This window comes from Hetaerina americana, unplaced genomic scaffold, assembly GCF_022747635.1.
Source record: "Hetaerina americana unplaced genomic scaffold, ioHetAmer1.1.p SCAF_67, whole genome shotgun sequence".
In the NCBI taxonomy this organism is placed as follows: Eukaryota; Metazoa; Arthropoda; class Insecta; order Odonata; family Calopterygidae; genus Hetaerina; species Hetaerina americana.
In genome coordinates this window covers 647,012-671,581 of record NW_027287283.1, presented here as the reverse complement: position 1 = coordinate 671,581, position 24,570 = coordinate 647,012, and the positions used below count along the sequence as shown (strand labels likewise).

General features: G+C 37.4%; 1 protein-coding gene across 3 annotated transcripts; it reads right to left on the bottom strand.

Annotated features, from left to right (window-relative positions):
• Positions 1 to 759: 759 nt before the first annotated feature.
• Positions 760 to 24,258, bottom strand: LOC139696069 (serine/arginine-rich splicing factor 7-like). Of its 3 annotated transcripts, XM_071594691.1 has the most exons (7): positions 24,200 to 24,258; positions 23,950 to 24,014; positions 20,355 to 20,508; positions 19,285 to 19,461; positions 16,672 to 16,854; positions 11,261 to 11,296; positions 760 to 1,966 (listed from the first exon to the last, which is right to left on the bottom strand). In XM_071594691.1, exons 2-6 carry the CDS (start codon positions 24,005 to 24,007, stop codon positions 11,284 to 11,286), a joined length of 585 nt encoding a protein of 194 aa, XP_071450792.1. In that variant the 5' UTR covers positions 24,008 to 24,014; positions 24,200 to 24,258; the 3' UTR covers positions 760 to 1,966; positions 11,261 to 11,283. The 3 variants fall into 3 exon arrangements, with proteins under 3 accessions (XP_071450792.1, XP_071450790.1, XP_071450791.1); XM_071594689.1 differs by lacking the exon at positions 11,261 to 11,296; XM_071594690.1 differs by lacking the exon at positions 11,261 to 11,296 and having other exon boundaries at positions 23,959 to 24,014; positions 24,200 to 24,249.
• Positions 24,259 to 24,570: the final 312 nt, after the last annotated feature.

Genomic DNA, 24,570 nt, shown 5'->3' with positions numbered 1-24,570 from the left:
CTTGATACTTATTCACACTGGTATGACCTATCTCAAGAACACACACTCCCTTACCCATGTTCCGGAATAGAAAATGGAGTTTTAAGTTGAGGGAAATTCATCCCCTGCTATTGTTTAAGTAAAAAATGGAATGTGTCCTCTGCAGCCACCATGTTGTACATGCTGGATTCAGAGAGCTTTAGCAGCAGTGCCGTGGCCCTTCCAAAACATGTTCCACATTCATCTAATTCTTACGTACATTCCTCCGATGCTCTAAATCATCAACCACTTCAACATTCAAGAACCATGCCCCTTTCTCCACACTAATCGCTTGGGTTACCAGGCATTGTTTCTTCTTTGGATTGTTGGACCCGATGGTTATTTCGATAGGCATATCAAGTAGAACGCCACTGAATGAATGTTAAGCCTAATGGCATGAGAAATTCACGAGGATAAGATAGCAGATTCCCTTCCACGTGGTTTTCCAATACGAAGAAATAGCTTGGGAAATCTGCAGCAACATCGATGAAACACAGGCCTTCCAGGACGTAGCTCAATGCTCTACCCGTCCGAAAAACACATGGACATATATTTTAATTTTTATCAGTGAAAATGAATGTGCCCTGTTTCTCACATTTCTAATCCACACATTTCAATACATTTTTTTGATGAATCAAATATTTTATGCTCGTGGATCCCCGTCAACATTCTCCATAGGAATTTATGCTAAGCATATGTGGCACAAAAAAGTTAAAATTTGCCAAATAAGAGGATGGAAACTGGTTTTAAAATATTTATGACAAGAGTACATAGACTTACACACAAAATTTGGTGCATAATGACCATCACATCAAAAATTATAGGCAGGAAAAACTCAAGTGCATGTTGTACACTGCCACAGTAATTAACACTAACATCAAGACATTAAACAAAAGGGTAAATCGGCACCCTCAAAACTACAATCTGGTATCTGGTTGAATTTACACAAGCTGAATCAAAACACTAACACTATTTTGTACCTCTAAGACCTCGCACAGAAATGGGAGACATAGGTAGACATGCCACTGATCAACTGTTTATGGAGACCCTTTATAATGAAAATGCAGCGAGCTGGCACCTCAGTCTACAACATCGATTAGAATCAAAATATGTTAATTACAATCATTGAACTTTGTATGAAACTCCAGATAGAACCCATGAAGGTATTTCCCTCGCAATGAATATCAAGGTAGACTTAGCAATTTGAAATTGCACACATTACAATCAACCATCGGTTGTACAGAAAATTTCAAAGGATTAGCATCTTAAAGAATTTTCCACGAAACAGCCAAATGAGCACAAAGGTCTATTAGCTGATAGTTATTTGTTCCAATGTTCGTGACATGACGCATAAAATTTGGGCCTAAGTTAATTACCCATACAAATCATTAACCTGAGATTTAAAAAAAAGTCACTCGTTTACTTTGTCGCAAGTTGCTTTAGGGAAGAACTACACCTCAAAACTAGCCATTGGGGTCTTCACAGTTTAAGTGTAGCGATAACAAATTCTGGCATATTCTTTCAAATTATGTACCACAAATGCTAAACGACTAACAAGTATGCATAAAATAATTACCGAAAGACAATGACTGCCGTGCTTAACAAAACCTACAATGCAACTAAAAATTATGTACCAGTAGCATAGCTTTTATGATGTAACTTTCATCATTTAAAAAAAATACAGACAAGAATGAAAATCCTCAATACACATGACTAAGAACTAATAAAACCAATCGGTTTCAGGAATGCAAAATTATTACCAGATTTTGCACAATAATCATTTCTGAATAAATCACACAAATTACAATTTGTCCATAAAATTATGACAAGTCATACAAACAACAAGAGAAAATGAAAAAGCCAAGGACAAACAATTCATTTTTGCCCACCATCCCCATTGGGTTGAAGAGGAGACCCAGCTCTATTTCTGCCATCAGCACCGGGACTCCTGGAGAAATAGACAAACACACTCGACAATTAAAACGAAATTGGATTCATAGAAATCAGCGGAATGTTCATAGTAACAAGGCATTACTTTTCTCTTAGGGCTAACAATTCTTGGTGTACACATTCAGGTTTAATTGCTTAAAAATTTTACCACACACAGGACTCAATAAAAGACTGCATTACCATGCCCTGCCACACAAAATCGATTATAGAAAAGTAATTAGGGAGGTTGGATCTTCCCTTGATATGCACTAACAATTGTATTCATGCTATACAATTTTCATAAATGATCCTTTCTTACGACTTTCCTCCCATAAAAAATATTAGAGCTGATGCACTGCAGACGTGGAGGGAGATCAAGACAAAAAAGTGAAATGCCTCCCAGTTCTTTTCTCTGCTGTCTATTTCAGAATCCAAATACTGCCATTATATGCAGTAATTAATATCTCCGGCGATAGTTTCATTTTTTGGGGCAAGCCCAACATGGCTGTATAATGGAAGGCTTACACAGTTTATGAACCAGGAAGTCCTACAATATTAATAGGGAAAATATAACTCCAGTGCCAACTAATAGTTTGAGTGCTAAAGAAACGAGGGGTGACATGGAATGAAAATTTACCATCAAAACAAAGCGAGAGCTATTATTTTGAACAACAAAAGAACCCACTCATCACTAAAGGAAAATGAAAAGCTACGTTCTTCACGAATCAACCCAACACAATCAAATGATATGCCTTTCATCCCGGTCGTCATTTGCACCCAAGCCTCGAGACTTTCAAATATGAGGAAAGTGATGCATGTTCTCCATTGCTCAGGTCAGTTCCAGTTGGCCCCAGAGAGTTCAATGGTTACAGAGTATTTATGGTGTTACTTTGATAAAGAAGCAATTGCGAGATTCCCTGGTTAATTCCCAGCAATTACTTAACTCGGTTTCTTCCCTTTTAAGCTCGTGTGTTATGTCCACGAGACTGAAGAAATAAGTCATTTAGAAGAGAGCCCTTTAGCACCATCTTCAGGGAAGAGATATACTACCTTGAACAAAAAGTTCCCGGAATAACCACCGTGTGGCGCTCCCATCGTTCCGATTTGAGTTCTGTTTTTTTTGTTAAATTGGTACATCTGTTGTTGATATTCCCTTTAAATCTAAGTGTCATAACTTGACATTTGCAAAAGTTACGTAGCCAAGAGTACATCTATCTCTGTGTGTGTTGGCGATTTTTTACAATTGCAGAAATGGATTTAAATTTGCAACAACGAACTTGTATTAAATTTTGCGTAAAAAACGGATTTAGTGGCGCACGGACGTTGGAAATGTTGGAAAAGTGTTTCGGCAACGATTCTCAAAAAAAACGGTCGTTTACCAGTGGCACGAGCGGTTCAGAAGTGGTCGTGAGTCAATCGAAGATGATGAACGCAGTGGCAGACCATCGACATCGAAAGTCGGTGAAAAAATTGATAAAGTAAAAGAAATGTTGGTCAATAACCGCAAATTAACCATCAGAGAAATAGCGGAGGACTTGAACATTGCCTATGGATCCGCCCAAGACATTGTGGTTAATGATTTGGGTTTCCGTCGTGTAGCAGCAAAGTTGGTTCCAAAAGACCTCAATTTCATGCAAAAAAGAGACCGTGTTGACGTCGCAAAAGACATGATTTGCGAGGCTGAATCCGATCCCACATTCATCAAAAGGATCATTACTGGAGACGAGACGTGGGTTTATGAGTACGACACGCAATCCAGACATCAGGCAAGTGAAGTTTGGCGTTCACCAAATGAGCCGAGACCAAAAAAACCACGTCGTTTTCAGTCAAAAAAGAAGGCAATGCTGACGGTTTTCATGGATTACAACGGTGTAGTGCATCATGAATTTTTGCCAGAAGGCCAGACAGTAAACAAAGAGTATTATTTGGGCGTTATGAGACGTTTGCGTGAAGCAATTCGCCGAAAGAGACCAGAAATGTGGGCAGAAAACTCGTGGATTTTGCACCATGATAACGCACCGTCGCACAGTGCTATCATTATTCGTAATTTTTTGACGAAAAATGCAACAAATACCATCCAACAGCCACCGAATTCACCTGATTTGGCTCCCTGTGACTTCTTTCTGTTCAATCGAGTTAAAAAACCATTACGGGGAACGCGTTTTAGCAGCCGAGAGGAAGTAATAGAAAAATCGCAGGAAGCACTGATGGACATACCGAAAACCGACCGTAACTTTTGCAAATGTCAAGTTATGACACTAAGATTTAAAGGGAATATCAACAACAGATGTACCAATTTAACAAAAAAAACAAAACTCAAATCGGAACGATGGGAGCGCCACACGGTGGTTATTCCGGGAACTTTTTGATCAAGGTAGTATACATCTGCACTTAAGAGCATCTCAAGACATTCAAATGGTTACTCGGGAGCAAAGGCATCTGGAGCTTTCAGAACTCGCTAATTCCATGGCCAGGGCAACTCAAACTTTTGGAACGGGTCACTGACCCCAATGGGTCACCTGGCCCACTAGAATGAAAATGGGATAGAGCCAAAACCTTTACACTGAAATGGATTAACATCATGCATGAAATCAGAGGGTGTTAAGAAATAACCCATTTATTCATTTTGGAAGTCTGACGCCAGCCATCAAAAATGCACAGCATGTCTGGAAGGTCATCACGGCAAAATGTAGGAACCCTTTGGTGGAGTGAGTGACCTGGAGCAGTTCACAATTCGAAGGGATTTATTTATACATTGCACATGACAACATCATCATCTGAACTTGAGAAGTTAAAATGACCAAACTTGATTAATAAAACATACAGGAGCTGCCCGACTGCCATGGAAATGGAGTTTTTGGATGAAAAACTGAAGACAATTGACCTTGAACCAAGATTAAGAATTGCTAATGACCTGAGGAATCAACTGAAAAATTATTAACAGAAAAATGTATTCCTGATGAGCTTGACTAGATAACTTCTGGGATAGTTACATTTTGCGAGAATGACTAAATTACGAGCATTGTAGAAGTCATTTCGTGGGAAATTGAACTTTCTACACATAATTACTTCATCAGACAAGCTTATTAGGACATTTAGTAAGTAGCAGTCAGATTTAACATGAGATATTGGCGATTTAAATGGTATGCATTGTTCCAACACTTATGTATGTTGCAAATAATTTTTTAAAACAGGTGAATCATTGCATTTAAACATCAATGTACATAATGTTACTTAAATGTACATCGAAGTGACCTATAAAGAGTTTCCAACAATTAACTATGTAACCCACAGGATATTTTAATCCTTCATTGCATATTTCAGTACAACCAACCGTGGTTGCCTCGAGTAAATGGTTCTGTGTGCTGTTATAATTATGCTTGAAATGAAGTTAACTCTAGTGCCACCCGAATAGAAGATGGGAACTACTGCCGAGAGGGAATTTACAGATACCACAAGCTTTTTATTTCAAAACCACTTTTTAGAGCATTGCCTTGAAAATTAGCCATCAAGTAAAACAATAAAAGCTTTTAATACATAGTGCTGTGTTTCTACCCCTTTTGCTAATGACATCATGGTGCATATGGAATAAATTCCTTTATTCCTTGCATTAAAGTGCTCTCACTAACCCCGAGTTAGAATGGCACCATGACTCACCATGAATTTGGAACAACCTTATGCTCTAAACAATGCATTACTGTACATATCACGAATTATTCATTCCAAGCATAAAAATATCTCGTCAGTTTGGAGAGCAGCAACCATACATAATACTCTCAGCTCAAATAACCATGGAAAAATATGCATATTTGTTTAAATTACCACATAGACAGTGTATCATGTGACGCAAATGAGAGTATAACAGCCTTCCAATCAGAAACGGCCATCACCACATTTATAAAATAAAATTTTAGATCACCCATACAACAAATATTAAAGGCTTATACACAAAATAAAGCCACTTTTAGCCAGTAAGAAAAAAATTACCAAGGAAAAACTACTTTGAAATGCTCGAGGTAGTAGACTCAGTTTTATTCTCGTAAGCCTTCAATATGAAGCACTTATTATCAGATGATATTTCACATTCCAATAACCATATCATCATCTATTTCTTAGAAGCACTATTGTCATCACAAAATAATTTTAGAAGCTAATAATTTGTGCACTGCACTAAATTTAAAAAAAAATAAGAATAAAATTCAGCTCAGTGCCATCCAGCAATTCCATCGCAAATGAAATGGCTACAGCTGATAGAAATGCATAAGTGAAATAGTATCTTCTTTGAAAATAACCACGACAACCCCCATTTTACAGTGTAGAGGTATTCAGATATAAAGCAGTACGCACAATTCAAAATGTTGCATCTCTCTGGGTACAAATTGTTAACATCTAAGGGATTCTACAACATACATTTCAAAGGAGTGATTTCGAAGCAGAGGAGTTACTGTTTGAAAACATTTACACATTAAGCACACACAACAAGAACAAAGTAAATTACCCACGAGGGTCTGCTTTACATTTCAGAGACATGGACAAGAGCACAAAGAAAAAATATTTATCCAATGGATATGGGGGACTAATCAATGAATAAAACACTGAGGAAGGGTTCAAGTGTTCCCTAATTATTTCTTACAACACAGTTATCATATCCATGCAAAGCAGATTGATTTTACTGGTGAAGTAACCATACATGATTAGTATAAAAATAGTTTTTAAAAATCCTCCATTAATAATATAATTTGAAAATTATAATTTTAAACTTAAGTAACGGTTCTACAGTTCTACACCATGATCTCATATGCTATCCTCACATCTTGTCATCTGTACCAAACAAATATGACACATCAGACTACAGTGGAAATATCTGCTTGGAAATGGGTTATTCAATCATTACTTATTCAGCAATTGTCTCACGAGAAACCATAAGTCGAGATTGCTCATGCAAAATCAAATGTTTTACATTTGACAAGGCATAACGCAATTTAAAATACGAGCTATTAATTGGGCAACATGGTAAATTCCAATGGAAATGGTTAGATAACGTAGCTATCACATCCAAGCAGAAAATAAGTATGCAACCAACAATGGCTTCAAGCAAAAAAAAACAATTTCAAACAACCAACCAACTGGCAGGAGAAGCACAAAGGGAGACTGGAATAAAGGATAGATAGATGAGGGAATGCAAACCACACCATGAAACAGTAATTACACATACCCGTGTTAACCTAATGGCAATATAAAGAAACACTGACATAACTTTATTACTTGAGATACACATCTGTTCTGGTCGGTGGCTATGAAGATCAAAATTTCAAAAAATAGAACGTTCACAAGGTGTAATAAAAAAAATTAACTTAACTTTATTTCGACACAAACAACTTAATCGAACTTGTCAACCTCAAAGTACATGTCTGACTGATGACACAATGCTTCTTTGCCAGCTCTCAAACCCTGCCTGGCTAACCGCCTTAGGGATCCTCCCTCTTTAGGTCACCCGTGTAACTAGTCATAAGATCCGCATTGGAATCAAATTGGCACTCTTCAAAGGTCGATTTTAACCTTGAAAACAAAAAAAGTCTGGTGTAGCCACATTTGGAGAGTATTGTGGATGCAGGATCATGGAAGTTCCGGTTCTTGCCGACCCCGGTGGCGGCGGGGTAACGTCCTCGTCTGCCATTGTAAGGGGCGCGGGTTCCCGCCTGGGTGGGTTTTCCTCGACCTAGGGCTTGGGTGTTTGCAAATGTGACCATTGTTAATAGTCCGATGTAAAGGCCAAAAAAATGTGCTGTTTTCGGACTAATGCTAAATGAATAAATCTCCATCACGATCAGAGCCGTGTGAGCCAGCATGTTATCGCTATGGAAACGCCATGCATTGTTACTCCAGACATGTGGCCTCTTCGGGCTTACTGCGACCCTCAGCCTCTTCATTACCCTTAAGTATCCATCCTTGTTGGCCGTTTGACCTTGAGGGACACATTCAAAATGAATCAGCCCAATCAAAGAAACACACCAGCATGACCGTCCCCCGTTCCCAAATCTCCATCTGTTGCGGTTCTGCCCAATTTAAAACGACTCGCCCACTCATGCCTTCATTAACAAAGGCTTGCTGAATCATTCCAAGTGTCTCCGTAGCACTTTTGCCAACTTTGAAACAAAATTTCACACCCACGCGCCGTTCCTCTAGCTCTTCTATTGCTGCCGTTGCACACAGCGACGAACAGGTTAAGACACGTACCGCTGCTGCTGTGTAACGACCTGACGTAAACAAACGTAACACCTCTCGTTTTAGTCATCAGACGTGTCACTAGATGGCGCTCTGTCTCTCGTTCGATACGTTAAACTTTTTGCTCACAATAAAGTCAGTCCAGTCTTTCATTGATCACACCTTGTATATGTTAGGTCTTATTCTGTGGACAATTGCAGATTTAGATTATGGTAACAGAAGAATAAGTGGAATTTCTGAGTCGAATACATAGTTTTAGGTAACGTCATGGAATATTTGAGAAAATGTGAAACTCTTCAATGTGCTCACATGGAAGAGCCTCATTCTGGCAACAACCCGTTGGCTAACCTCTTTGACACAAGTTTCTAAATAAGGATTTCACACCCCATCACAGGCGAGACCATTCGTAAAATAATTACTAGACAACCTCTAATTACATTTACGAGTACCATAGAATTTTAATAAACGAAGAATCATTCCACCTGGGTCTGTGCCAAGGCAGCACTTAACATTTGATACGCAAACCCTTAAACACGTCACTCGACTAGGTTTCCATGTCCCTTCATTCTCCCTTCAAGCTACTCTACTAGCAAGACGTCATATTCAGTTCTGGTCTGCTTGATATGTCTACAGGTATGTCACCCATGCAAATTGAGTGACCCGATGGTGGCTTGTACTCGGGCAATTCAATAACTCCTTAGAAAATCCAAGCAATGGTGATCGTAGAATCGGGAAAGGTCTGCTTTTAGGAAGCCTCATCCCTCACTAGAATGCTGTCTAAGTTACAGCATTCATCACGCTGTTTCACAGTCAAAGTTGATTGAAGCTACCTTAACTGTAAAAATGAGTAGTGTGGTGATTAAACACTTCTATTTAGAAGGCTTAATGCAGAAGAGATCTAAGCCAAGCTGGACCAATTTCATGGCACCTCTGCAGATGTGTTAGTGACTATTACAATTGGGAAATTGAGTTTAACCATGGCTGTCCATCCACAATTGATGAACAGCGCTTTCAATGTGACTTCCCTCGAGATGATTGACAAAATCCATGAAATGGTTTGGAAAGATCAACAAATCCAAGGTTTGCACAATATGCGAGGCCACAGCCACATGAGGCAATGTTTTCAATTTTGTATGGAAATATGGGTGTGAAAAAAATTGAAGATACGATCTCACTCAGGAGAATAAATGCTATTGAGTGGTCGCTTTGGAGGTTTGAAGCTTTCCCGTCACAATCCTGACAAGTTTGTGTGTCAATACTTAACTGTGGACGAAACAAAAAGACACTGCAGAAACGAAGGAACAGTTGAAACGGAGAACTTGATTGACACGTGATAAGAACAGCTTTTCGAGATGCATGCAGAATCAACTACAACGATTACTTCCAAAAAGGGGCAAACTGTTAATTGATGAGTATCATGCATTGTTACTGAAATGATCGAGCAAAGAAATCAAGCAAAAATGCCCTCATTTGGCAAGGAAAACTCTTCCACATTCATCGAGATTGCTCCCAAGTAACGTCTTTCTATTCACAAACTCAAAAAAAAGGCACAGTGGCAAGCTATTCACTTTGAATGACCGACTCATAGCCAACACATGCCCACAATCTACCAAAATCCTTCTTTTCGGAAGGCTTAAGAATGTTGGGGGAATACGGAAAATTGTGCAGAGCTAAAAGGAGGTTTTATTGAAAAATATTTTTGAAGCCTATCAAAAATAAAGTTTTTCTATTTTTCCATGAACTACTATTGCACAATTCCCCATAAATGATAAATTAACTGAATTCCATCTTTCACGGACTTTGCTCCTACTTATGAAAAACTCGAGCACCCACGTCATCTAGGTGAGAAATACAAGCAGATGAACAATTTCTTCAGTTCATTAAAGTTACAATGAATACATGATAAATTGACAGAGGGTGACTTTAAAATAAATTGACAAGAAATTTAATGAAAGTATCTCTGGAGTTTTGATGGCATACAGTAAGGATAAAAAGAGTTTACCATGAGTTTTCTTACAGAACCTGGATTATTAAATCAATTTACCATTTGCTTAATAATTGAGGTCTGACGTGTTAACTTACAAACAGATGGGTCACCACCACAAGAATGACACAACCTGTGACAATAACTGCAACGCCTACATACAACAAATTTCACAATTTTCTATTCGAGCAGAACTGTTTTGCGGAAAATTTACCCTTTAAGATGTTACTAACTCACATTTTGACGATGGCAACACATTGCTTCAAATAATGCTGTCTTACAGACTCTTGAATTCTAATTAAAAGGAATATCTCTCAACGAATTATTTAGACTCTGATGAACATCCACCAAATGATCCTCTTCATTGTGGATGCAGAATGGTAGCTGACCAAACTGGGGATCTCAATTACTTTGGATCACTAAGCCAATTCATCCATGCACATCACAAAAACAGATTTCCTCAGTTTCACCAACAAGAAATATTATACTAGGGCATTTATAAAATATCTTTATACCCAAACAATAAATGCTAAATGAATATATCTAATGCAGACAATCAAAATGAACATTTGAAACTGGAACAACACAAAACAGGGTACCAGCTACATAAAACATCCTATCACAATACCTCATACAGCCATAACACACAAAATTACGAGATAATAGAGCAAGTAGATTATTGATCATGCAAATGCTAAAATGAAAAGTTTTTTCCTTAACGTGTCAACAACAACGCAAAGAAAAAAAATCAATCCAAGGCGTAGGCTGAATCTGGCTAATTCACTAAACTGAAAACCTACTTGCTGACAAACACAATCATTCTGACAGCTGTGAACTAACTAACCCATAACACCTATCAAATGATGCATGCAAAATACAGCTGAACAATTGAAAAATTCAATGCAGTAAGCGGACCAAAAAGGGTTAGGTCAACAATATGGAAATATATGCATGCCACCTCAACTCCATCGAGCCAGGTCTCAAATGACTCTCAAGACATCCTCAAAATTGAAAAAAAAACAACAAATAAAACAAACCAACTCAACACACAATGATAAACACACCTAAGCAACTCTGTTCTTTATTATCTATATTTGTATTTACCTAATATAGGGTGACTCCTATTCTCAAATGGGGGTTCTGAAAAAAAATTAAACCAATAGGTTAGTTTTCCTCCACATTATATCTAATAACTTAAAAAGTTAACATGACTTGAAAAGGCTTCTACCTAGCAACATTTAATGTTGCATTTGACACAAATTTCAAGTACCAATAAAATTTCTAAAATGTCTCATTTATCCTTAATCTCAGTTATTACACACTCACCACTCCCACTTTTACCCACTTCAAAACAATGCCTCTCAGCAAAAACTTCCTCTATCAAAAATAAAGCTTCACTAAGGTGAAAGTTTTCCTCCATTTGATTACTGAAAAAGCCAATGTCAACTGACTTATGACAGAAATTGTTGTACCCTTTTACTCATTTAGAAAAAGTGCACAACTTGTCTAATTGTACTAAGTCAAGGCTGATCGAGGGGCTGAGTTTGCCTAATGTCTAAAAGTCTTGAAACACTAGAGAGTATTGAAGCGTAGCGTTTTCCAGAAGGGAAGACAAATTGCCCAGGGTCAATATCTTCATGGCAGGATGATTGCATCACTCTCTCCACTCGGCTGTTCATTTCTAAGTTTGCTTCACACAGCAAAGTTACCGGGACATAAATTTGAAATTAAAGGTCAATATTTAGAGATCGGTCAAATGCCATTGAATCCATTCATCTGACATTTTAATTGAATCCTTGAACAAAATCAGCGAATTTACAATTCTAGTTGCGTGGGTTGCACATGCACTGCACTTAGAAGGCAGATCACGGTGGTCTCCAAGGTCCTTCTATACTGACAAACATGCTACGATTTGAGAGGGTTGAATTACTCTGAGGCGTGCTCCTAACTCCAATGTTGAATTCCTAAGCGAAAATACTTCGCAGTTTTGTGTACACAAAACAAACATGGAGGTGCATGGCCCATGTTTATAAATGAATGAGAAATGGTGACAACACTTTCGAACACACTCACCAATCCACAACATTACTCAATTTTGTGCACACGGGGTTACTGTGCCAAAAAAATTTGGGAATTACAAACAATAAACCCTAGCCAATCAACATCCAGCTAACTCAGATGGAGTACAGCCAGGTAGTGCCACCGAAGTGGCTGCAAGAATAAGCCCTACTGTGTAGAAATATCGTTCAAGCTCACTAGATTCTACATATATCTTTGAAAATAATTATAATGTTTTAAACCAATCTTCCAGCAGTAGTTTTCAGGGGAGGCGACTGACAGCCAAGGTAATTTGCAACATTATGGGTCGACAGGGAAGGATGAAGAGTGGTGAGAAAGCAGGCGTTGGTATTAGACCTAAGGCCCAGCAGTTTAACGTCCAATCGTATGGCGTATTCACTCAAAGTGCCCTCCACATGGAACCTCAAGTAGGGATCAGGACACCACTGAAAAACATGCCACCATTGGGATTTGGACCCAGGCCCCAAGGGGGGAAGGCAGTATGCTAGCCATCTCCCCCAATACTCCCAGCTGTGCATTTCACATTTAGGGACCTTGGGGTAGAAAAACTAACATAAATTTGGACAACACGACTAAAGAAGAATGGCAGGAAAAGCGAATGTTTCATAACTGTGAGCATTATAAAAGGATCGGCCAAGATTTGTCGTGAGTTAAACTTTGCTTTAAACAACCCAATCAAAAAAAGAAGTCCATCTATTTGACCTTTTTTTAAGAATTATATTACCACAAAATGGATAGGTAGGTTTAAGAAAGTGTAACCAGAAATATGATAGCAATGAGGTCATCCACAGGTATGCATAATGCACCCTTGGTGATATCTATCAGTTGACAGCAAATTAACTCACTACAGAACATCAGACACAATATTCTTACATGTTTAGCAACAAATCCCAGTAACTATAATTTCAAGGCAAATGATAATAATAAAGTATAATTGAGAAAATAAAAAAATAAATTTTCTCATGCTAAAACTCTCTAATTTAAATAAAAACAGTGACTTGATAATTAAAATACATGTCATGAGATAATTCTAATCACTCATTATCATTGTTTTTTAAAGATACTTTTGATTTACTGCAGAATTTTAAGAGAAAATCTAAGATCTAATTTATTTAAACATGCTTATTTCACATTATTTTGCATGTTCCAGAGAACCCCAGGCCTCATACATCTGTATCAACAAGGGTTTACTGCACAGCCAAATTCACAAAATTAGCATCTAGCAGAAGCTATTACTACTACGGATGAAGTACATGCAGTAAGCTGATCTACAATGAGTAATATAAGACGGGGACAACAGGTGAAGCAAGAAAAATCTGTAATTCTTAATTATTCAGAGGAATAAAGACAAAATGATTACGTTTCACGCACGCAGAACACAGGACTGTGGGTGGAATTACAGCTGACAAGGCAATTACACCTCCCATTATCTTAGGCCAATTATTATGGAAAATGGATGTTCCTTTCAATGTGGCATTCAACTGATGACCAACCTGTACATCATCGGAAGGGTTCAACATTTTGTAAAGCATCTAAAATCAAGTAAAACAAATTCAAAATACTTCGCATGCATCAAAAGGCTGTGCGAGTTTAATTTATTTGGTTTGAGTCAAGTCTTGTTAACCGCGACAGCCTACAAAAACTTCTGATCTGCTGAAGACTAATACTTTTTGGCATTAGGAACCTAATTTCGAAAATTAAGGCATCAACAAATACTGCAGCATTATAAAGTTAGACATTTAGACACTGATGGTAAATTGTAAGGCATTGTCATCAAATTTGTGGATGGCTGGCTTATAATTGAATGAAGAGCCTGTACTTGCCTCCAACCTAAAATCTTCCTCAAGACTGCAGTAATATCATCACAACTGGCAGCTTTCACTTAGCTTTATCATTTCGCTCTATTTTCATGACAAGGAAGATCTAAATCCAACCAATGGAACAACACCATGAGCTCGCCAACAGTGAAGTGGATATTGTATTTTGGGGAACTTGGGGGATCTGACTGCAAAACAAAATTCAGTCAAACAGAAAACAAGTGAACAACACTGCACAATTAAGGATGACCAAAATTGTGGGAATGGATATCACAAGCTTTTTAGTTACTTAAAACTTAACGGATTCCATGGGTGAATAAAATGATTTCAAAACATCATAAATAATGATAACACAAAATTTGAATATTAAAAATGAATTGGTATAAATGGAAAAATTAAGATTAAATTAAATTTGCATTTGACCTATCCCAAGTAGGATTGTTGAGAGATTTACTCATTAAAACCAAAATTAAACTTGCCTGCCACAAGAACTCATCCTTCAAAATTACTGCTTCCACACAATGCTTGCATTGTTTACTGTAACTGTCTAAAAAATTGGTGATTTTGAGCATACGTTATGATTGGCCGTCGAAAAAAATAAATAGTCAATTAGCAATTATGATTGTGTGCACATTTTTTGTTCAAGGTCAATCTAATTTGTGTAAATTGAAGAAGTCTTCTTACTTGTGCATAACCAAGCAAAAAGGTTGGTACCTTCTCAGAAGACATTAACAACTGTTGACTGTCTACCACATAAATGCACTAAATACACGAATCAAATGGCACCACATGCTAATAGTACAGTTGACTCAGAATGGCAAATAAAGAGAACACAAACATTAGACGAGAAAAATTAAATATTAATAAACACCAAAACAAAGGAATTCAAATACAAATGGCCCAAATCAAATAAAATTAAACCCGATCAACTGTCACATTACTTCCTTGCAAAAACAACACCACAAGGTGCACGATAAGAAAAGATAGTTCAAATTGCAGTCACAGAGTTCATGCAAGTGCTGCATTTGAAAATATTATTTTCAATTTGAAACATTGCAACTCGTAAACAGTCAATAAGCAATCATTCACTTTAACTTCACATAAAATACATGCATTTTGAACTTATTGCAAGTTTCTCTAAATAAAAGTTTAGTTTATTTCTTTTAGCCTGCACTGCTCAGGGGAACCTAATAAGACAATTGACAACATCCTACATTAAATCACAATTGAAACATTAAGCTGCATGCCACCAAGGCTTGCCATCAAAGTGTTATGATTCTACCGATTAGTTTCCACTTCTTCAATGATAGGATTCTTAGAAGATTTAAGAACTCAGGGGATTACCATTCAAAACATTTTGATTTATGCCACATTTGAACCTGCCTGGAATTCCAATTTCCAGTCAAGCAGGCTACCAGCCAGAAGGCATTCCTGCAAACCAACTTTCTTAGACTTTGGGCGAACTAATCTCAGAAGTAGTATCACTTGTCAACAAAATAATAACAGTTGCCCACATTCCCTAATTTTAATTTCCACCATTGGTCATTGTTAGCACACACATTTGCGAAAATCCAACATGAAAATGATTACTTCAATAGAAGAATGATAGGAAACAGGCGAATGCACAGCAATGGAGTTTCAAACATCCTTAAACAGCACTGCGAGTAAAATATTGAAAAAATGTTTAGGCCATTGCAAAAGTTATTCATACAAGAGGCACAATCATATTTACCTCGACTAATCTTGAAAATTACGCTCAGGTCATTGGGCCAAAACAATATTTGGATCACATAGTGAGAATGATAAAATGAATTGAAACAATGAGTTGTCTCTTCTGAGGTATAATCGGCATTTTTCCATCTACAGTGCCCCACAATCACATTCTTCCACACATGACAACCATGCAGCAAACCACTAATACCGTGGATATCCAAGGCATCAACAATTAAGGGAGCAGAGCAACCACAAAAAACAACAAGATTCACATACATACAAGCTACTTGAAAAACATGCAGCTCTGAGGGATCACATTTTCTTATCTCATGACCACCTCAATTAATATGACCTTCCACGAGTTCAAGGATACAGTTCAACGATACCACTACTCTCAAGCGGTCATTACGTCCTCTAATGCATCTCCATGAGCATTGCAATGAAATGAATAAGACTAAGAACCAGAAAAATGTGCAATTGATTGGTCTGAATATCAGTTAAACCGACCAATTCATAACTTATTAAGAACACAGTGACAAAAAAATTGAAATAATTTTTGGCACAAGACTTACAAACTTTTCTTAATATTCACTAGAGATACGTCTACTACAAAGGAGGATTAATTATGATTGGTAGCATTGAACATTTTCCTCATCAATCAGAACTGAGATTATCAATTCATATTAAACGTTGGGCTGTCATAAATTTGCAGTCTATCTGGATCAGACTAACATCTTCTTCTAGAACTTCAGTGGATAAAACTTAACACTGCATCGTAAATGTTTAAGTAATTGAATTATATGAAAACCCATCAAATTAAACTATAGAACTGGATATTAAATAGAATTAAGCCAAAGTATTAGTTACAGTGAATGCAAGAAAATATAAATTTAAGCAATAACTCACCTAGATCTTGAGCCAGAGCGAGATCCAGAGCGGGACCTTGTACGGGTTCTGCGGTCTCGGGAACCAGACCTGGACCTGGAGCGAGATCTTCGTGGGGAACGGGAGCGTGAACGGGACCTTGAACGGGAACGAGTCCTGCGGTCACGGGAGCGGCTACGGGACCTTGACCGGGAACGTGTCCGACTGCACTCGACAAAGCAAATGACAAAAAATAGAATCACACTTCAACGACATGCTTCACTTCTTGACACATCTATCATCGGTAGACCACGAGCCTTGCACGTCATAGTCAACCTCAGAAGCAAACCTTTTACTTACAAAAAAATTAAGGGTGACAAAAATAATTAAAACAAAATGATTACGTCGCCGGTGAATATTAAAGGTCAGCCCCATCTAGGAAGAAAGTATGAAGGGGAACAAAAGCATTTTGATAAATATAACCTGTATTTCAGGTTAATTCATTTACAGTGATCCCTCGGTTTACGATGCTCTTGGTTACACATATTTTACTTAACTATCCATCACCTACATTGACCCTATCTTCCAGAAATTCTCGTTTATGAGATAGATTCCCAGATGCTACAACAAGCAGTCACTAATATCAGCCGATAATAAACCCAAATACAGTTAAGAAGAATTAGCAGCCAGCCAATCAACCTTATCAATGTCCAAGAGCTTATTTGTGAAATTGCCAGTTATAGCCAACTCGAGTTTCTCAAAAATTACCAACTGAACAAGATCATTTATTGAACTTTTATGAACATGAAAACGTGCTTCAACAAAAAAATTAACACAGACATGAAGTCATTCACAATTATCGTGAAAAGAGAAAAAATGAACTGACAATCAATGAACTAACTTAATATGGTTCCAGAATAACATTAGATTTAAAATGGGATTACACATAGCAGAGGAAAAGGTTACAGCGGAGTGGATATTCCGCTAGTGGATTATTTTGTCACCAGGTTTACATTATGCTCATAAAATATCATCTATTCTGCCAAATTTCACATTCATCTAATTGATCATTATTATGGAGTAACTATATCCTTCATGCAGAAATTTAATCACTGGTAGAATATCAACTTATAGCTACCACTGAAGTGATCGACTGCACTATCCAGTCTACCACTGGATTAAAACAATTTACAAAAACAAAACAACTAGAAAACCATTATTATTCTTTTCCATATCACATAAAATTAATTTTAAAGCAACCAAATTATTTAATTTTTCCCAATGAATAAGACGATTTGTCAAACTTCTAATACCCTTTAGCTATTCATGCATTATTTTATGACAGCATATCCACAGATCAAGCTTTAAAAGAATAAAATAACTGAACCATTAGATAAACACTAAATTCTAATACTAATGACGGATCACCTTGGTATTGTCTCATTACAGAAGTTACAATTTTACTCTAACAAAAGCATAAGAAGAGATTCCTATTTTTGCAGAACCAATCAATATCGTTAACCGAGGGTTCACTGTATATGAAAACTCAAGAAAGCTGAAATAAATATATCCCTTCAAAGTCAAAATCTCTTTTATGCGAGATTGTATCATGGAGATTTTTCTCTTTTTATACATTGGTTCTGATCATTAGAGTAATTGAATGTTTGACACCAATGTAAGTTTCCTGAGCACCTAGCATACCAAACCATCTCCGAAATTCAATTCCGTGTATAATATTGAAAGACTTCATGGGTGGGTTCATGCATAACTTGTATTTGTAAGTATAGCTTTGCAGCTAGTTAAATGTATATTGATTATGAAGCGCAATGGGCACACCACTCACTTCAATGCAAGTGAGACCTTCTAATGAATGGCTTGAAGGAGTCGTTTCGGGTGAACTGCGGACGGAGGGCACACCAACTGAGGCTAGGAGAAAACTCGACTCGTTTGAAGTGCTCTCAAGACGTAGAAACGTGGCTACGAAGTTTTCGTCCGGGCAGCGAGGCCACCGGAGGGGGTGGGTGGGAAGAAGGCATTGGAGTGACGTGGCTTCCCGATCTCCCCCGGGGAGTGCGGGGCAGGGGAGAGATCGCGGGTAGTCGAGCCGGGCGCTCGGGCAGACCAGTTTCGACTCTCGATCAAGTGGCAGTAGAAACCAAATGAGCATGTGCTCATCGGGGGTTTGTCCACCAAACCAACAGACAAAAGCACTGGCTGCCCGGGTGCACCGGTCATGGAGCTTTCGGGTCACGGGGAAAAGAAAGATGTCATGTCCGCCGGAGGCCGACGCGACGATAAGCTACGACGTTTATTACTCGCTCAACGCTTGGCGGCGTGTCACAGAAGATCTTAGTAGTCACCCAAATTGTTGCTACTCTGAAGATTCTAGTTGTGTATTTTGAAGGCCATACTTTCAGCCGAACTTCCTATAAAAACGTTAGGAATAAATTATCACATTTCAGTAAAAAAAAATTCTACTTATTTCCTGTTTTAAGTTTGTAATAAAAATAAAAAGTTTTCTTAATAAACATCTGATATGAATGAACAGACAATTTTTTTAGAACTCCTCAACAACTAATTTGGTCATTTAGGTGACATGAGTGAAATTTTTTCCTACTGTCGCAAACTAAAAGGGTGGCCATGAAAAGCCCTTACCTGCGACGCCTTCGGTTATAACGGAAGCAGTCCCGTGCGTAATGCCCCCTCTCTCCACACTCATAGCAGCGATCTTCCGGATGGAATGGTCTCCCCCTCCTCACGGGTGGGCCCCTAAATCGCGACTTGCTCATGCCAGTTGACATCTCCACTCGCACACGACGTCCACATATGGTGCTTTAATAATGGACAAGGAAATATTTAAATAAGTCATTTAAACTTCCATGCATAAAATTACGTGTTTTTCGAAGGCATTCTGTGTGATTCTGTATGAACAGAAACATGCCATTTCCACCAGAAGTGCTTGAGACTTTACTGAACACATGACTCCAAACATTTCTAGACACTGTATTACTTCAGACATTTCAGCAGTGGTTACTCAAGAGGCAATCAATTAGCCACCCTACTAGGATGATTATTTGATCTTGAGAAGCATAACATACATTGACCAAAAGTTGCTTCAGGGACAGTGGATTTAACTTACCATTAGTTTTTTAGCATTCCAATTCCTCAGATAGAAGGTACAATTTAAGGACTATGAAGTATTGCAAAAAAATAAGTTTTTTTTTAAAGTATGGTACTGTTCTAGTGCAGAAAATGCTAATGATTGGAACCAATTGATCTGCACACAATAATTAAAAACAGTTTGTCAGAATATACAATTGAGGCATCCCCTTTAATCTTCTACGCTACAGGAACATATTAAACCCACTGAAAGTTTTATAAATACTGTAACAAAGTGGACATTAATGGAAAACATGGGCAATGGACAACAACATTCGGTGACTAAAAATTTTACTTGGAGGAAAAGAATATCAAAAATTAGGGAAATCAACGTAAGCGTCTTCACATCTAAGACTGTGCTATAACCAAAAGGTAAGGGATTTAAAAGTGTGTTAACAGGAAGGAAAACTCTTTAAGGGCTCCATAAATTAGTGGAGCAGGCTAAGTATTCCCTCAAGCCGGGGCAAAAGTATTTCACACACAAAATTCAACCATAAAAGGAATTTGCTCGGTATGAAAATTGCAGAACACTACTACTGTTCACCTATTTGTTTCATCACACATACCGGCCATCAAGCCCTCTTACTGCATCTTCTGCATCACGGGGATCCTCATATTCAACAAATGCAAATCCTGGTGGGTTTCTGGCCACCCATACATTGCGAAGTGGTCCATAGTATGAAAATGACTCTTCAAGTTCTTGTTTTGACGCTCCTGATCCTGAACAAAGATGGAAAAGATGCATGCATGCTCTCTATTATTATTATGGCAATTGTATAAGAAGCAGGAGCTGACCCAGGGATTGAAATACACCAAATCCAAATAATTATGAAATGAATGAAACAGAAAAGCCACAGGAACATGCAAACAATCTTAAACAAGAACAAAATACGGGTTATAAACAACCCCAGAAGTGACTACCAAAGCCACAGTTTGAAATCAAACAGTGGCTTATTTCTATCATCTAATAACATTATAAAGTCCCCAATACTTCATAGACAAAGTTGAAGACTGCAGATATTACATCAATTGTTATCATTAATTCTCATTCTCAGAACAACCTAAATTTAAACATATATATGAATTCTCCTTGCAAAAATGCTAAGTCTCCTTTTTTAATACCCTTTATCCCAGGTTTAGGAAGCAGGGTTAGCAAACCATTAAGTCGGGACTTCAGATGTTTTGCAAGGGAATGCGGGTTAAAACTACAAATTAAGAAGGGAGATGAGAAGTCTCTGAGTTTCTAAGATAACAAAAATTTATTGAAAATCAGAATGTAAAATGAAACTTCCAAGAGGAATTTATAAAGTCAAAAAATTTTTATGTCCACCATTATGGAGAAAATCTGTTAAGTCAATGCAGCAATTTCGGGGTGTAAAAATTATTTGCCATGACCAGGATTCAAACCCGGATCCCTCAATGTCCAGTCAAGTACTTTAGCCGGTTAAGCTATCAAGGCACCCTCTTAAAATCTGAAATTTTGGGTGCTTTTAAAGGAACAAGATGTTGTGACGACATACCGTACATACAATGTCACAGGCATTCGTAGTCGTGAGTAACGCACCAGTCTACAAGGTTAAAGCTAACTTTTAAAGGCTGTTCATCACTTTGAAAAATGCCAAAGAAACTGCGGGAGATGCCGCAACAGTAACTTTTAATGGAGACCGGGATTCAAACCCAGATCCCTTGATAGCTTAACTGGCTTAAGCACTCAACCGGACATTGAGTGATCTGGGTTTGAATCCCGGTCAAGGTGAAAGATTTTTACACCCTGAAATTATTGCATTGAAATGCACATTAGCCGGTGACTGTTAAAAGTTACTGTTGCGGCATCTCCCGCAGTTTCTTTGAAATCTGTTCAGTCCAGTATTATTGAATCTTAAACAAATATGTAGGACAAAATTCATTAAATTTCAAAATCGAACAAAATAATTACCAATACAATTCATGTGCCATAGATAACACATTGCCTGATAAATTAACTGATAAAATACTGGGATCAAGTTTGTATTTTTGGGCACATATTTAACATTAAGTTTTATAACTATTGGAGATGCTTCATGAACTAATACTGTACTTGAACAACGCATTCCGAATCAACAACTCTGCTAAAATGGCAATAGAAAATTTACAATTACAGTATCCATGTATCATAACAAAATCATCTATATCTTTGTAACTGCAAAATCCTACAACTCTACTTAGAAAATGTTTAATGGGCGCACTTCAGTGAAGTAAATTAGGTTTAAAACGATACATTTCACTGAAATCACAGGGAGAGGGAATATGAGATAATTTATTCCATATTTAGGCTTAACTCGAGGGAAATCAACTATGAATCAAAATAAGTACAACTATGTGCATTCAGAAGCCTGGTTTAGGATACTTATCTCTGGCATTTTAAACCTAACAGTAAACAGCATACTGTAATCTTAATCTCATGATGAACAACAATGTATATGTGAAAATGCAAAAATAGTTTTTCAAACAGATGCCTTTCTTCGGCCTGATCACAATGATGTCAATACAATAAAAATCTACAATCCTCCTTTAAAGTAAGATGCAGACTACTGCATCATTCAAAGGTGCACAAAACATTAACACAACTACCCTGATTTCAACTTGAAATTGGCTAAAATTGATACTTCATATTATAAGTTTGTAAATAAAACGCCAGAAGAAATAGAATAGTGACAATTTGAGAAGCTTAAGGTGACTAAATAGATTCAAACAAAATTTTTATTTTAATTTAAATGACGTGCCGAACTTCATGCCCAGAGAACTAATTTCAGCAGACAGGTGAGAAATGATATACATCTAAAGAATAAATGCGCCGCTAAAAACACAAAATGACCCAGCATATAGTGAGATTTAGATATTCAGAAAGCAAACGCCTTTCACACCTACGCAATTCACTTCATTTAGCACTAGCATATGAGACCATGAAGTAAGCCATTCTTGTTTTCACCTCGAAATGTTTTTTGAAGAAATGGGTGAATATATGATGTTTTGGATAAAAGAGAGTGAAATGGCCACCTGGAGAAAACTCACTAAATTGACAATAAACATAGCTCCCCTTTATTGAGTGGAATTTGTCTTCCATTCACTATTAGTAAAGGAAAAATGAACTAATTACTCAGGTTTTAATGTTACGGGACTAACAGCTGAAAAGGAATAAGGTAATGGTGACGGCCTAACTTACGCTGGCTTGAACATTTATTAAAATGATTCCTTATTAAGTATCCCAACAATAAAAGAATACTGTTACCAAGGTCTCTCCAAAACAACTCAAGACTGAAATACGATTTCGTCAAAATCACGACTGCTTATCGTCATACATTAAATACACGTGAAATTTCATTACAAAAACTGTCTCTATCATACTGACACGTACAAAAACAATGCCGACACATTGAGAAAATTTTCGGAAAAAAGCAACTCGTACTTTTTACTTCGGTATACGCAACAGATCCTTGGCATATACACATACAAGTTTAAAAGAAACAATATATTTCACAATGCCGGAAGAGGGCGCATACTACTCGTTAATCAAGTATTGGTAAAGTAAAAGAACTTGATATGCACACGAGAAAAAATTGTGCCAGATTACACATGATTGGTTTCGTGACAAATTAACAAACTTTAAATTTATCCACCCGGCGAAACAACCGATAAGAAATAAAATTCCAAGAACAAATACCGACGGTTGCACAATATCGATAAACAAATATACTGGGCCACGTGCAAATCGACACTAGCCATTTCACTAGAACACTTTCAAGTATTAAATTGAACGAATTTATTACCGTCATTACGACAAAAACCCCATAACATGAAGGAGAATAAATACACATTAAGCCACATACGTTAATTTCCGGGATAACCATCACAAAATGTTAAGATAAAATATTCTTTCATTTGCCATTGGGATGATTTTATACTGAAAAAAACCAACCGCACACATCCATAGATACGGATTTGCACATTTCCAGAAGTACTGCAGCGGTTTATTCGGCCTTACATTATGCAGGTAACTCGACCGCCATAGCGCCAAAACGGTATATAATTATTTACGCCTCAACATCAAGTACCACGCCATTCTCACTTCATAAAATTGGGTTCTGTCAAAAAGACTAAAACGCTAATTACAAATTTACTAACCAAGCTCACCCACATACACCTTGCAGTCAGTGGGGCTAGAATCCCGGTACCGCGACATCTTCCACCTGAAGGAACCACCATTAACCGAAATTAATTTTAGCATATTAAAACTAAAGAAGGTATTACACGCACTAGAAAACAAAAAATAAACTAACTCTTTCGTTTATGCGCTCTGAGTAGACTACTAGAGACCTTATAAACGACGACAACAAATTTTAAAGGAAATAATTCACATGGAATTTCCACTTACCTCGCGACTCTAATTTACCAAAATGGCGACGCTGACGCTAGCCGGAGAAACTGAAGCGGTGGCTAGTGACGTCACGTTGACGTTTTATTTCACTGAATTCTGGGAGATTTTGCTCCTCGGTATGATCAGCCACCTAGCGGTTTTTAAGTCAAACAATATTTGCTTCGACATTTGAAACCATCGCGTGGTTAGCAAGAAATCATACTGTTACGCAAATGCTAATTATGCATTCTATGAGTGTGGATTTCAACTTCGTCATAACAAATTCAAAAACTCAAATTTTACGTAATGCTGGAATAAGAATGGAACATACATCATCTTAGTTTTGCTAAGAGATATTGCAGCGATCGGTTAAAACTAGTAGAAAATAT

Excerpts from the sequence above, each read along its gene's own strand:
- LOC139696069 (XM_071594689.1), bottom strand. The coding sequence starts at position 24,007 with ATGTCGCGGTACCGGGATTCTAGCCCCACTGACTGCAAGGTGTATGTG. Across the intron at positions 20,509-23,949 it reads GGTGTATGTGGGTGAGCTTG|GATCAGGAGCGTCAAAACAA; the intron begins GTTAGTAAATTT and ends ATCTTTGTTCAG. Across the intron at positions 19,462-20,354 it reads GTAAGAGGGCTTGATGGCCG|CACCATATGTGGACGTCGTG; the intron begins GTATGTGTGATG and ends CCATTATTAAAG.